We start from the raw sequence: 15,361 nt of genomic DNA, 5'->3' as shown, positions 1-15,361 counted from the left end.
GCCGTTCAGATAATAATCTGCCTTCCTGTTTTTGCTACCAAAATGGACAACCTCACATTTATCCACATTATACTGCATCAGCCATGCATTTGCCCACTCACTCAGCTTGTCCAAATCATCCTGAAGCCTCTCTGCATCCTCCTCACAACTCACCCTCCCACCCAGATTTGAGTCATCTGCAAATTTAGAGATATTACATTTAGTTCCCTCATCAAAATCAATATATAGTGTGAATAGCTGGAGTCTGAGCTCCGATCCCTGTGATACCCCACTAGTCCCAGCCTGCCATTCGGAAAAAGACCAATTTATCCCTACTCTTTGTTTCCTGTCAGGTAACCAATTTTCTCTCCATCGCAATACACTGCCAAAACATGTGGGTTGATAGGTAAATTGGCCATTGTAAAAAAAGATTCCCCTTAGTGTAGGTAGGTGGGAGGAGAATTGAGGGAAGGTGGGGACGTGAGAGGGAAAAATGGGGTTAATGTAGGATTAGTATAAATGGATGGTTGATGGTCAGCGTGGACTCAGTGGGCCGAAGGGCCTGTATCTCAAGATGACTCTATGACTTCCCCCAATCCCATGCGCTTTAATTTTACACGCTAATCTCTTATGTGGGACTTTGTCAAAAGCCTTCTGAAAGTCCAAATAAACCACATCCACTGACTCCCCTTCATCAACTCTACTCGTTGTATCCTTGAAGAATTCTCGTAGATTTGTCAAGCATGATTTCCCTTTCGTAAATCCATGCTGAATCTGCCCGATTCTACCACTGTTCTCTAAGTGCTCTGCTATAAAATCTTTGATAATGGACTCTAGAATTTTCCCCACTACTGACATCAGGCTGACTGGTCTATAATTCCCTGCTTTCTCTCCACCTCCCTTTTTAAATAGTGGGGTGACATTAGCTACCCTCCAATCTGAAGGAACTGTTCCAGAGTCTATAGAATCTTGTAAGATGACCACCAATGCATCCACTATTTCTGGGGCCACTTCCTTAAGTACTCTGGGATGCATACCATCAGGCCCTGGGGATTTATTGGCCTTCAAGCCCATCAATTTCCCCAACACCATTTCTCTACTAATACTGATTTCCTCCAGTTCCTCTCTCTCACTAAGCCCTGTGTTCCGCAACATTTCTGGTGTGATATTTGTGTCCTCCTTTGTGGAGACAGAACCAAAGTATGCATTTAGTTGGTCAGCCATTTCTTTATTCCCCATAATAAATTCCCCTGTTTCTGACTGTACAGGACCTACATTTGTCTTCACCAATCTTTTTCTCTTCACATACCTACAGAAACTTTTACAGTCAGTTTTTATGTTGCCCGCAAGCTTACTCTTGTACTCTATTTTCCCATTCTTAATCACTCCCTTGGTCCTCCTTTGCTGAATTCTAAACTGCTCCCAATCCTCAGGTCTGTTGTTTTTCCTGACAAATTTATATGCCTCTTCCTTGGATCTAATGCTATCTCTAATTTCCCTTGTAAGCCATGGTTTGGCTACCTTTCCTGATTTACTTTTGCGTCAGACAGGGATTAACAATTGTTGCAGTTCATCCATGCGTTCTTTAAATGTTTGTCATTGTCTATCCATCGTCATCCCTTTAAGTAACGTTTCCCAATCCGTCATGGCCAACTCGCGCCTCATGCCTTCGTAGTTTCCTTTACTAAGATTCAGGACTCTTGTCTCAGAATCAACTACGTCACTCTCCATATTGATAAAGAATTCTATCATATTAAGTTCGCTCGTCCCCAAGGGGTCTCGCACCACTAGATTTTCAATTATTCCTCTCTCATTACACAACACCCAGTCTCGAATGGCCTGTTCTTTAGTTGGTTCCTCAACGTATTGTTCCAGAAAACCATCCCGTATACACTCCAAGAATTCCTCCTCTACGGTATTTTAACTAGTTTGATTTGTGCAATTTATATGCAGGTTAAAGTCACCCATAATTACAGATGTTCCTTTATCGCATGCATCTCTAATTTCCTGTTTAATGCCATTCCCAACATCACCACTACAGTTTGGGGGTCTATATACAAATCCCACTCATGTTTTTTGCCCCTTAGTGTTTCTCAGCTCTACCCATACAGATTCCACATCATCAGAGCTAATATCTTTCCTCACTATTGTGCTAATTTCCTCTTTAACCAGCAATGCAACTCCACCACCTTTTGCTTTTTGTCTGTCCTTCCTGAATACTGAATATCCCTGGATGTTCATTTCACATCCCTGGTCACCTTGCAGCCATGTCTCCGTAATCCGGACTATATCATACCCGTTTCCAACTATTTGCACGATTAATTCATCCACTTTATTGCGAATGCTCCACGCGTTTAGGCACAAAGCCGTAAGGCTTGTCTTTTTAACATTACTTGTCCCCTTCCCACTATTTTTCACTGTGGCCCTGTTTGATTCTGGCCCTTGATTTCTCTGCCTATCACTTTTCTTATTCCCCTTATTGTCTTTTATTCTTGTCTTTGATCCCCCCTCCTCTGACTCCTTGCAATGGTTCCCATCCCCCTGCCATTTTAGTTTAAACCCTCCCCAACCACTCCAGCAAATACTCCCCCTAGGACATCAGTCCCGGTCCTGCCCAGGTGTAACCCATCCAGTTTGTACTGGTCCCACCTCCCCCAGAACTGGTCCCAATGCCCCAGGAATCTAAAACTCTCCCCCTCACACCATCTCTTCAGCCACGTATTCATCCGATATATCCTGCTATTTCTATTCTGACTAGCACGTGGCACTGGTAGTAATCCTGAGATCGCTACCTTTGAGGTCCTACTTTTCAACTTACTTCCTGGCTCCCTATATTCTGCTTTCAGGATCTCATCCTTTTTTTTTACCTATGTCGTTTGTACCAATGTATACCACGACATATCCTGGTATTCTGCAGAGGTTGCTAGGATATGTCACCAACCCAGGTCATACAGGGTCCAGACACCCAGGAGAAACCGAAGTCAGCTCAGAGAGATGCATGACAGCACTACATGTGACAACCCTGAGATAATGCAGATGCATTCAAAAACAAAATTTGGAGATGAAAGCACGGAGACAACAAGCACTGAAGAGAACAATACGAACCAGAGTTCTGGGTCACCAGAATTTCAAGTGAGTCATCAAGACAAGCTCACCACTGGGAAGAGACTGACAAAAAGCAGATCTGGATGAATCAGCAAACTTCCTCTATGTTTTAGAGCGGGTTAAATTTGCTTATCTGTAAATAACATCTTGTTCAATCATGTCTAGTTAGTCTGGACCACAACATCATTATTTATTGTACATATGCTTTTATCTCTGGAGCAAAGTGGGATGTTGTGGGATGACCTTAAGAAGGGACTACCTTAAGGAATGCAAGTGAAGAGCATCATTGGAAGTGATGTCACATCACACATGACTAGGGGGTTGTGGGTGGAGCCTGACATAGTAAGATGTGTTAATACGTGCTCATTCAGTTACTCTTTCCATATATATGTTCCAGATCAGTTATAATAAAACCCATGTTTATTTTGTATATACTTGTAATCCTGTGAGTCTTAACAACAGATCACACACCAAGGGACAAGTAATATTACATGAGCTGCTTTTAAAGAGATAGTTCAGGAATGGTGAAAGTACATTCCCATGAGGCGGAAAGATAGGGCAAACAGATTCAGAGCTCCCTGGATGTCAAAAGAGATAGAGAGTAAGGTGAAGCAGTCACACCGTTCTTCACAACTCTGCAGTTCTTCAGGTAGATTTTCAGCCTTTTTTTCAAGGATTTAGCTGCGGTTCTTCTTCCGACAGTAGTTTACCCTCAATCTGAACTCCACGAGTGCAGTGGTCACCACAAGGTGGTCACAAGGTGACCACTTCCAGACCCTTCTGGCTCATGGAATAGGAGGATCAGTGTCAGCATGGATAAAAAATTGGCTTAAGGACAGAAAACAGCGAGCATAGTAAATGGTTATTTTTCAGACTGGAGGATGGTGGACAATGGTGTTCCCCAAGGGTCAGTACTGGGACCACTTCATTTTTTGCTATATGTAAATGCATTGGATCTTAGAATACAGAGTAGAATCTCAAAATTTGTCAATGACACAAAACTTGGAGGTGTGGCAAGCAGTGTGGATGATATGAAGCACCTGCAACAAGACGTAGGTTAGCAGAATACACAGAGAGGTGGCAGATGGAATTCAGTACTGTCATGGAGGTGTTTTCTGTTGTTTAAACTAAGGGGGCGGTCTGTGTGCCTTTAAGACACTGTAAAGCTTTGACCGATAGACTGCTATTTCAAAATCTGAATAGGACTGTTGTTATACTCATTGTTGAAAGATCTGTGTGATGCCTACTGCAGCTGAAGTGCCTTGAACGCCTATCCACTCCAGACTGTTCATTAACTCGCCTGAAGACTTTGAGCGGCATCTGACTATTCGACTCTGGGACACCTCATTGATCCAGGAAAATAACCAACCAGGACTTACAACCCAGTTTTATTATTTCTAAGAAACAGTTCTAATTTAAAAACATAATTTTAGACCCATTAACTGTTGGTTTTTGAATCTATGTGTGTGTGCATGAGGATGAGAAGGAAAAAGAAGTTATAAAGGCTTTTTAGACATAGATTTATCTCAATATTGTTTAAGATTTAGTTGATTAATAAATAGCTAATTTGTTGTTGTTTAAAGATACCTGGTTTTGTGTGTTTTATTCTAGGGGTTAATAAAGTGTTTAGTTTGGCTAATTTCTGATCGGTGGGAAACTTTAATAATGTGCTGTGACCTGTGGAGTAAGGGGACTGAATTGACAGTGCATTACTCCCGCCTCAGTCATAACAATACTGACAAGTGTTAGGTGATGCATTTTGGCAGAAGGAGTAGGGAGAGGAAATGTGTACTTAATGGCACAGTTCTAAAGACTGTGCAGGAACAGAGGGGCCTGGGAATGCATGTTCATAGATCTTTGAAGCTGGCAGGACATATTGAGAGAGTGGTTAGTAAAGCATATGGTATCTTGAACTTCATAAATAGAGGCATTGAGTACAAAAGCAGGGAGGTTATGTTGAACTTTTATAAAACTCTGGTTAGGCCCCAACTGGAAAATTGCATCCATTTCTGGTCACCGTTCTTCAGGAAGGATGTGAGGGTCCTTGAGAGGGTGCAGAGGAGATTTACCAGAATGATTCCAGGGATGTAGGATTTTAGTTTCAGGATTAGGTTGGAAAAACTGTGGTTGTCATCCTTAGATCAAAGGAGATGGAGGGGAGATTTAATGGAAGTGTACAAGATTAGACAAGGAGAAACTGTTCCCATTAATTAATGGTACAAGGACTAGGGGACACAGATTGAAGGATTTAGGCAAGAGATACAGGGGGAATATGAGGAAGAACATTTTTATGCAGCAGGTGATAATGATCTGGAACTTGCTGCCCACAAGGCTGGTGGAAGCGGAGATAATAAATGACTTCAAAAGGAATTTAAATGGGCACTTGAAGGAAATAAACTTGCAGGGCTATGGGTATCGACTAGGGTAGTGGAACTGACTGGATAGGTCCATGGAAAGCCGGCATGGACTCAATGGGCTGAATGGCCTCCTTCTGTCCAATAAATGATTCTATCATTCTATTACCTCCTCCGCTGTGCTCATGACATTCTTGATGGTGTGAATATACCAGTCTTCCCTTTATCTGAATCCTTCAGTGACAACCTGTGCACTGTATGGCCGGGTCTGGTTACTTTGTACTTTCAGTAACAGAAACAGCTCCTGGATTGAGTCTTCACTTTCTTCTGCTTACCTGAAAAAATGTGACATCTCCACTCATTCGTGGGAATCTCTTGCCCAAGACTGCCCAAAATGGAGAAGAAACATCCGTGAAGGTGCCAATCAATTCAAACGTCGACTTGCTCAGGCAGCGACCAAGTGCAAACAGCGGAAGGATTATTTGGAAATTCAAGCATCCCATTCACTCAGCTCACCAAACACCACCTGCCCCACCTGTGGCAGTGTGTCCGGATCCAAAATTAGACTATTCAGTCACCTAAGGACCCACAACCCTGGAGTGGAAAAAGGTCTTCCTCATTCCTGAGTGACTGCCCAAGAAGGTAAGAAGACGACTTGACTCTGAATATTAGTACCTGGAAATGTTTTTAAAAGGGGCACTGCGAGGTCTTGTGAGGAAAACAAGCCTTTCTGGAAACCACTGACTTCCAGCTCAATAAACAACAGAGCATTTTGGACACCTGGAGAAGTTGTTTACAAAGAAGTGACAGGTCAACATTGATGGAGGCCAAAAGATTGACCTCCTGTTGTCGGTTTTGTTTTTGAATTGTTTTGAGTTGGGGTTGAACTGTATAAAAAGGGAGCGAACTTCCAAGGAGAGAAGAGAATTCCCAAGGAAGAGAAGACCACAACCCAGTTCAGCTTTGCAGCACCTCTCTAAAAGACCCTGAAAAGTCCATTGTGTCAACTCATCTCGTCTTCTGTCTTTGAAGAAAAGCCAGTTCATTTATTTCTCAACGCCGCTTGAAAATAACTGCTCGAAAAGATCCCAGTGACCTGTCCATATGTATTCGGAGGCCAGACTGTGTGCTAGTTTTGGAACACAACGTATCTCATTTGCTGTTTCTTCAAGAATGAGTAAGTATTCAGCCCAAGTTTTTTTTGTTTGTAATAGAGCTACAAAAACAAAAGTCTTTTTATTATTCCGGTTAACCAGTGTAGGTGTGTGTCAGTGTGAGGGGCTAAGGTAAAAAGGGAACTTTTATATTTTGATCTGTGTGTTTATGCTTTCTCTTATTACTGGTTTGGACATGTTTTATAATAAACTGATAATTTGTTGTTTATTAAAGAAACCTGGTTGGTCTTTTATTCTGGGATAAAAATGGAATCTACAATTGACCGTATTGGTAATTGGGAAAAAAATTAAATATATGCTGTGACCCGTGGAGAAGGGGAAGTAGAATAAACACTGCACTTCTCTCACCTCGTTCGTAACACTACCCCTACATCACTGTCATCAATGGCTACTTTGAATGTTTTGTTAAAGTCTGGGGCTGCAAGAACTGGTTCTTTTATTAAAATATCCTTTAACTTCACAGATGCTGTTTGGCATGACTCTAATCTTCAAACTTCACATTCTTCTTGAACAGATTAGTTAATAGGCTGACTACTCTGCTGAAATTAGGGACAAATTTACTGTAGAATCCACACATACCCAGAAACTGTAACACTTCTTCCTTTGTCTTGGGTACAGGAAAATCGATTATCGCCTGAACCTTGGCCTCTTGTGGAAACACTTGACTTTGACTCACAATATGTCCAACATAAAACCTTGGCCTTAACAAACTTGCACTTTGCCGGGTTTATGACAAGGTTGGCTTTGGCCAGCCTGTCAAACAGAGCCCTTAAACATCGGATATGATCACTTAATCAAAAGGTCATCGATGTACACAACACAATTACTCAACTCAGCAATCACTTGATTGGTCAATCTTTGAAATATGGCCGATGTATTTTTCATACCAGATGTCATGACTTTACACTGGAAGAGACCATCTGGTGTCACAAAAGCAGATATTTCCTTTGCTTGGTCAGACAAGAGGACTTGCCGGGATCCCGTAAGCAAATCAATACTGTTAACAAAGGTCGGGTTTCCCACCCTATCGATGCAATCCTCAAACCTTACAATCAGATAGCAGTCCATCTTAGTTACAGAGAAACATAGAAAATAGGAGCAGGAGTAGGCCATTCGGCCTTTTGGGCCTGCTCCACCATTCAAAAAAGATCATGGCTGATCGTCTAATTCAGTACCCTATTCCCACTTTCTCCCCATATCCCTTGATCCCTTTGGCATTAAGAAATGTATTTATCTCCTTCTTGAATATATTTAATGACTTGGCCTCCATTGCCTTCTGCGGTCAAGAATTTCACAGGTTCACCACCCTCTGAGTGAAGAAATTTCTCCTCATTTCGGTTCTCCATGGCATACTCCGTATCCTGAGACTGTGACCCCTGGTTCTGGACTCCCCAGTCATCAGGAACATCCTCTCTGCATCTAGCCTGTCTAGCCCTGTTAGAATTTTATAGGTTTCTATGAGATCCCTCTCATTATTCTAAACTCTGGAAACCATCTGGTTTTGGTACAAAAACACCAGGAGAACTTTAACTACTTTGAATCCAAACATGGACGAAAGAGCTGAACTCCAGAGCTGAGGTGAAAGTGATTGCACTTGACATCAAGGCAGCATTTGACCGAGTGTGGCATCAAGGAGCCCTAGCAAAACGGGAGTCAATGGGAATGAGGGGGAAAGCTTTCCGCTGGTTGAAGTCATACCTAGCACAAAGGAAGATGGTGGTGTTTGTTGGAGGTCAATCATCTCTGTCCCAGGACACCAGTGCAGGGGTTTGTCAGGATAGTGTCCTAGGCCCAACCATCTTCAGCTGCTGCATCAATGACCTTCCCTCCAGTCAGAAGTGAGGATGTTTGCTGATAATTGCACAATGTTCAGCACCATTTGCAACTCCTCAGATAATGAAGCCATACTGACCACAACCGCCGAACATCTCAGGAAAAATTTAAAGATAAAAAGGCCAGATTGTTTTGATGGAGCTTACTCCTTCAGCCGTTAAACATAAAAATTGTTCATAAAGCAGGAAAAAAGTCTTATTGCCGATGTGCTATCCCAAATTTAAAATCACTATATTGCCAGAAACCTGTAAAGAAATCATGACTGGAAGCCTGAAGAGTGCAAGGGATGAATGTGTACAGATGTGTGTTATCTTATGTCTAACTTGCTTCCTTTCTTTCTGAAAACAAGAAACAAAAAATGAAACAAAAAAGAATTTCATTTTTTCCTTTTGCAGGGAGGTGTTATGCTCACAAAAGAAGCAAGGATGAAAAATGAAGTGAATTGGAGCAATTAAGGACTAGAAAAAATGAACTGGTGAGTTAAACTCCAAAATATGGACACATTGCTACAGACAAGATGGAGTCGGTGTCAGGTGACACCACTCCTGTACTGGAAAGTATATTTGGGCTGTTGAAGACCAAAACCCATCATGATGTCTGGTCCAGCCCCGGGGAAATATTAAAATGGAAAACAGGCAATTCAATGCGGCTCCTATCTTCAAAAATTGAATTATCATAGACCCTGGCTGACAGAGAGACTGTGGATTCAAAAGCCAAAATAATGTGAAGTAGCTCCATCACAGCAGAATGGATCCCATCCAGAAGACATTAGATAGCATGATTTCCAAATCCTGGACCATTGTATGGTGACAGCAGGGGAGAGGGGCCATTTTATCACCTAACAGAAACTCAAGTGTGATGAGTTTTTACCTTAACCTGTAGAGAGAGGCAGAGATCAACCAGAGACTGCAGAAGGCCATATTTTCCAGCCAGAGAAGCTCTGAGGGCAACCAGTTCAGCAAAGGAGCCTTGCCTCCAAAAAACCTCTTTAAAACATCTTTGAACAACCGAGGCAGAGAGAAATTGCCAAAGTGACTTTGAATCCCCCACCTGCAGAAGCAAGCAAGAAGTTTGCAACACCTCAGCAAGTTCAAGACTACAAACATCCAGGCCTCCACATTTGAAAAGACTTTCCTTCCAAGATAATTCAATAAGTTTCTGCAAACCATAAAATTCTTGCATGGCTTGAGACGTTAATTACATCTTACCCTCTTCTTTCTATCCATCTATCCCTGTATGTATGTGTGTGAATGTGTGCATGGGTGAAGATTGCAAACAATTCTCTTATTGTGTAAAAATGCATAGTTATCTTTCCTTTTAAAAAAACCTACGAGAAAACCTGTACTTGGTCTGTTGATTTGACTCTTAAAACTCTCAGGGGCTGAAACACTAGTTTAACGAAAGCACTATCTACGGCCAAAAATGGAAGCCAGCCACCCCATTTCCCACCTGTCTGTAACACATTTGATAATGTGCCACATAACAGGCTTCTCAGAAAAGTTAGAGCCCATGGAATAAACAGGACAGTAGCAGCATAGATATGAAATTGGCTGAATGAGAGGAAACAGAGAGTAATTGTGAAGGGTTGTTTTTGGACTGGAGGAAAGTATATAGTGGGGTTCCCTAGGGGACAGTGTAGAATCCCTGCTTTTCTTGATATATATTAATGACCTAGACTTGGGTATGTGGGACACAATTTCAAAATTGGCATATTGGCATTTTGAACTGTAAGGAAGATAATGATAAACTTTGAAGGGGTTAAGTAGAAACAAGCTAAGCCTTAGGAAAGCCTCTCAGCAGAATATAACAGTCAGATTGAGAAAAGAAACAAACATGCTGCTCGGGTAAAGGATTAGGGAGTGAAGGTTGGAGCCGAGACCTTGAGGCCACTGTTTCCGTGGAATGTTGGTGAAATGGGAAACAAAGGGATAATAAGCTCAGCTTGGAGCCATTTGGTATGTGTACTGATAAGGCTGAGGATGTGTGTTCATTGGAATGTGTAATCAATCACAATTGTTTTGTGATCAATCATATCGATCATCTGTTGTTTGAACACATTGTATGATAAGAACGGTATATAAGTTTGTCCTCCAGAATGTAAAGTTTGAGCATTACCTCGGAATATCCAAGGTGGTGTTTCTCCCTGCGTACACTTGAATAAATCAATTGAACCTGTGCCCGAGTCTCCTCATGTGGTGGTTGATTTGTCGCACAACAACTTCAAGAGGACATAGACAGGTTGGTGGAATGGGAAGATAAGTCGCAGATGAAATTTAATACAGAGAAGTGTGAAGTGATTCATTTTGGTAGGAAGAATGAGGAGAGGCCATAAAAAAGGGTACAATTCTAAAGTGGGTGCAGGAGCAGAGGCACCTGGAAGTATCCATGCACAAATCATTGAAGGTGGCAGGGCAGGCTGAGAAAGCATTAATAAAGCGTATGGGATCCTGGGCTTTACAAATAGAGGCATGGAGTATACGAACAAAGAAGCTGGGATAAACCTGTACAAAACACTGGCTCAGCCTCAACTGGAATATTGCATCCAGCCCTGGGCACTGCATTTTAGGAAGGTTGTGGAGGCTTCAGAGAGGGTGGAGAAATGATTCACAAAAATGGTTCCAGGAATGAGGAACATCGTTACATGGATATGTTGGAGTAGCTGGGACTGTTCTCCTTGGGGAAGATTAAGAGGAGTTTTGATTGAGATGATCAAAACCATGAGGGTTCTGGTCAGAGTAGCTGGAAAGAAACTATTCCCATTGGCAGAAGGATTGAGAACCAGAGGACACCAATTTAAGGGAATTGGCAAAAGAAGCAACAGTGACATCAGGAAAATCTTTTTCACACAACGATTTGTTAGGATCTGGAATGCACTGCCTGAGTGTGTGGTGGGGACAGATTCAATAGAGGAGCTCAAAAGAAAATTGGATGATTATCTGAAGAGAAAGAATTTGCAGATCTATAGGGAAAAGGCGGAGGAAGGGGACTAGGTGAGTTACTCTTGCAGAGAGCTAGCACGAAAAGGACAGGCTGAATGGCGTCCTTCTGTGCTGTAACCATTCTGTCATTCTATGAAGGTAGGAGGCGGGTGTTGATGTAAGATTTTTAATATATTATAAATGGAATATAGAATCATTAGCAGAATAATTAATGGTTGTATCGGAGCTGTCCAGGTATTTCCGCACTGTAACGTCAAGAACAGCAATATCATAGAATGACAAAATATACAGCACACAAACAGGCCATTCGGCCCAATCAGTCCATTCCAGCGATTATGCTCGAGCCTCAAACCTGTACACTGCATGTTCCATTACGTGGTTCTCAATAACACAGCTTGCCTTAGAAGACAGAAGGACATTTTCACTTTTCTGTGATAAAATTAGTTACCTTTCATGACAACTCGAGCTTTGTGTGCATGAGCATGACAAACAAGATCACTGTCAACAGATTCCATGGTTACAGTCGTGACCTTAGACCAGTCATAATGTTTCCAATCTGTTCCTGCAAGATAAAACACCATGACCTGTAACAAAAATAAAGCTGTCAGCTGCAGTAATGAAGGATATAAAACTGACATTAAAAATATAGATTTTCCTGATCAATATAATTGTCCCCAGGGTACAGGATAAGGAAGGGATAATGAACACATCTAGTCTGCAGGTTATATTGATGGAGCTCCTGTTCCTGCCACACTGCCCACTTAGTAACATTACTCTGAAATAAATACTAACCTCATCAACTACACAGCAGTTACAGAGACATTTAACACAAACATTTGTTCAAAGATCTGCTAAATTGTATTCAGTTTAATCATGACCAGGGTCCCAATTTTACAATGACCGAGGTCAAATCACAATTTTATTCCATGTGATTCCAGGATTTTTAACTGGTGTTTTGGGGATCAATATTGTGTGAAATCTGCAAACCTGAACCATGGTATGAGGCTGTAAGAGTTAGATCACACATCATTTAAGACTCTGCACGTTGGAGAAACATTAAAAAAACATTTTATTGATGCTGTACTTGTTAAAATATCTTTGCACTGCCCAATACTACGGCTGGTCCTATTTTACACAGGCTGTAACTATACCAAGATTAACACTTGAACATATGTATTATATATAACAGGATTCTCTTTGCATTTCAACAATAATCTGAGCTGCCCCTTGCGCCGCTGCACCAGCTTCACCTGTCACTGACCCCGACTCACAGCCTCAGCCTGTTCCTGATACTCGGGACTGTGTTAACGACCCCTCTCCAGTCTGTATCTCCCCCGGAGCCCAGGCTGGAGCCTGACTGGAGAACTCTCTACCCCACATCAACACACTCCAGACCAAGTCCCCCCAGTCCAGTCCAGCCCGAGCCCCCCAGTCCAGTCCAGCCCAGCCCGAGCCCCCCAGTCCAGTCCAGTCCGAGCCCCCCAGTCCAGTCCAGCCCAGCCCGAGCCCCCCAGTCCAGCCCAGCCCGAGCCCCCCAGTCCAGCCCAGCCCGAGCCCCCCAGTCCAGTCCAGCCCGAGCCCCCCAGTCCAGCCCAGCCCGAGCCCCCCAGTCCAGCCCAGCCCGAGCCCCCCAGTCCAGCCCAGCCCGAGCCCCCCAGTCCAGTCCAGCCCGAGCCCCCCAGTCCAGCCCAGCCCGAGCCCCCCAGTCCAGCCCAGCCCGAGCCCCCCAGTCCAGTCCAGCCCGAGCCCCCCAGTCCAGTCCAGCCCGAGCCCCCCAGTCCAGCCCGAGCCCCCCAGTCCAGTCCAGCCCAGCCCGAGCCCCCCAGGCCAGTCCAGCCCGAGCCCCCCAGTCCAGCCCAGCCCGAGCCCCCCAGTCCAGTCCAGCCCAGCCCGAGCCCCCCACTCCAGTCCAGCCCGAGCCCCCCAGTCCAGCCCAGCCCGAGTTCCCCCAGTCCAGCCCAGCCCGAGCCCCCGAGTCCAGCCCGAGCCCCCCAGTCCAGCCCAGCCGAGTCCCCCAGTCCAGCCCGAGCCCCCGAGTCCAGCCCGAGCCCCCCAGTCCAGTCCAGCCCGATCCCCCCAGTCCAGCCCGAGCCCCCCAGTCCAGTCCAGCCCGATCCCCCCAGTCCAGTCCAGCCCGAGCCCCCGAGTCCAGCCCGAGCCCCCCAGTCCAGTCCAGTCCAGCCCGATCCCCCCAGTCCAGCCCGAGCCCCCCAGTCCAGTCCAGCCCGATCCCCCCAGTCCAGTCCAGCCCGAGCCCCCGAGTCCAGCCTGAGCCCCCCAGTCCAGTCCAGTCCAGCCCGAGCCCCCCAGTCCAGTCCAGCCCGATCCCCCCAGTCCAGCCCGAGCCCCCCAGTCCAGCCCGAGCCCCCCAGTCCAGTCCAGCCCAGCCCGATCCCCCCAGTCCAGCCCAGCCCGAGCCCCCCAGTCCAGTCCAGCCCAGCCCCGGGGGGTGGAGTCCCGGCCCCTGGTGTAAAAGGAACATCCTAAAGAGGACAATCTCTGACCTTCCACATCAGTGAGGGTGAGAGGAGCTGAACCACATGAGGAAAGGCAGGAGCTCACATCCCAATGCTCCATTCCAAGAGTTACTGCTCAACACACTTCAAAAGACAACTTCAAGTAAACTAACTCTTTTCCCGAGGGAATTTAATGATCTGAGACACTCACCTCAACTTGGTACTGATGGTCCGCGGGTACGGGTCGACACAGATCCCGTGGGAAACATGGACACGGATCCTGGGAAAAGACCCCGGAGTCTCCGCCGATCCACAGCGCCAGCACCGCCAGTGCCCGCACCAATACCAAACTCCAGCGCATCCTCTCCGCCGGAGATGAAAATCCGTCAGACACAGTGAGATGGTTTATTTATATTGAGCTGCATGTGACTGATGATGAAACCTCCTGGATCTCTATCTCTATCTCACTTTGTGTGATAATAGTGGAATGTTGACGCAAGCTTCATCCTGTCAAATGCAACTTTGTTGGGAAGTTCTCTTCTCCCCCTCTCTTCCTGTCTTGTGCAACATTCATCCCTGAACCTTTCCCCTTTTCCAACTCATTCATCCGTGAACATTTCTCCCTTTATATCGCTGTCGTGTTCAACATTCACCCCTGAATCTGACTCCCCACCTTCCTCCTGAACCTGGGCAACATTAATCCCCAAACCTCTATCGATATTCCCCCTTTCCTCTGAACTTGGGCAACATTCATCCCTGTGCCTCTCCACCACGTTCCCCCTCTTGGTCCATTTCCATTGTCCAAAGGTTTGCCTCCATCCTCCTCGTCCTTGCTAATATTCATCTCTGAACCTCTGATATTCCACCCCACCACTGCTACCACTGCTTCCAGCATCTCTGGAGCAACACCATGACCCTCTCTGCTCCCGTTCCTCTGATCTTCGCTCGCATTCATCCCTGAAACTCTGATTCCTTGTGCCCCCCACATCGTCCATCTCTGGAGCAACACTAACCTATTGCAATCTCTCCCCATTTACTTGCTATCTTTGTCACCATTCATCCTTAAACATCTTTCCCCCTCCACCCCCATCCCTCCCTGTCTTGGGCAACATTCATCCCCAAAACTCACAGCCCTCTTTCAACATTCATCCTTAAATCTTCTGCCCTCTTCCTTCATGATTTGTGCAATTTTTATCTTCAAAACTTTTTCCATCCTTCCTCAGTGTCTTGCACAACATTCATCCTAACCCTCTCTCCCCTCTTCCTCTCTGACTTTGCCAACATTCAGTAGCATGGTGGTAATATTACTGGGCTAGAAATCCAGAGGCCTGGACTCATGCTCCGGAGATACAAGTTCAAATCTGGTCTGGTGGAATTAAATTCAATTAAATGAAGCTGGTCTCAGTTATAGCGACCATGAAACTACTGAATTGTTGTTAAAAACCCATCTCGTTCATGAATGTCCTTTAGGAAAGGAAATCTGCTGTCCTTTCCTGGTCTGGCCGACATGTGACTCCACA

At 44.8% G+C, this 15,361-nt stretch overlaps 1 protein-coding gene across 1 annotated transcript in view; it reads right to left on the bottom strand.

The window, feature by feature from the left end:
- Positions 1-14,202, bottom strand: part of LOC137373168 (di-N-acetylchitobiase-like) — a 54,852-nt gene extending 40,650 nt beyond the window's left edge. The window contains exons 1-2 of the mRNA XM_068038026.1: positions 14,053-14,202; positions 11,834-11,969 (exon numbers count right to left, since the gene is read on the bottom strand). Of these exons, the coding sequence (XP_067894127.1) occupies positions 11,834-11,969; positions 14,053-14,202 (286 nt within the window). The remainder of the gene's footprint in view (positions 1-11,833; positions 11,970-14,052) is intronic.
- Positions 14,203-15,361: the final 1,159 nt, after the last annotated feature.

This window comes from Heterodontus francisci, chromosome 8, assembly GCF_036365525.1.
Source record: "Heterodontus francisci isolate sHetFra1 chromosome 8, sHetFra1.hap1, whole genome shotgun sequence".
NCBI lineage: Eukaryota > Metazoa > Chordata > Chondrichthyes > Heterodontiformes > Heterodontidae > Heterodontus > Heterodontus francisci.
The sequence above is the reverse complement of the archived record's forward strand: the minus strand, read 5'-3'. Positions and strand labels throughout refer to the sequence as shown.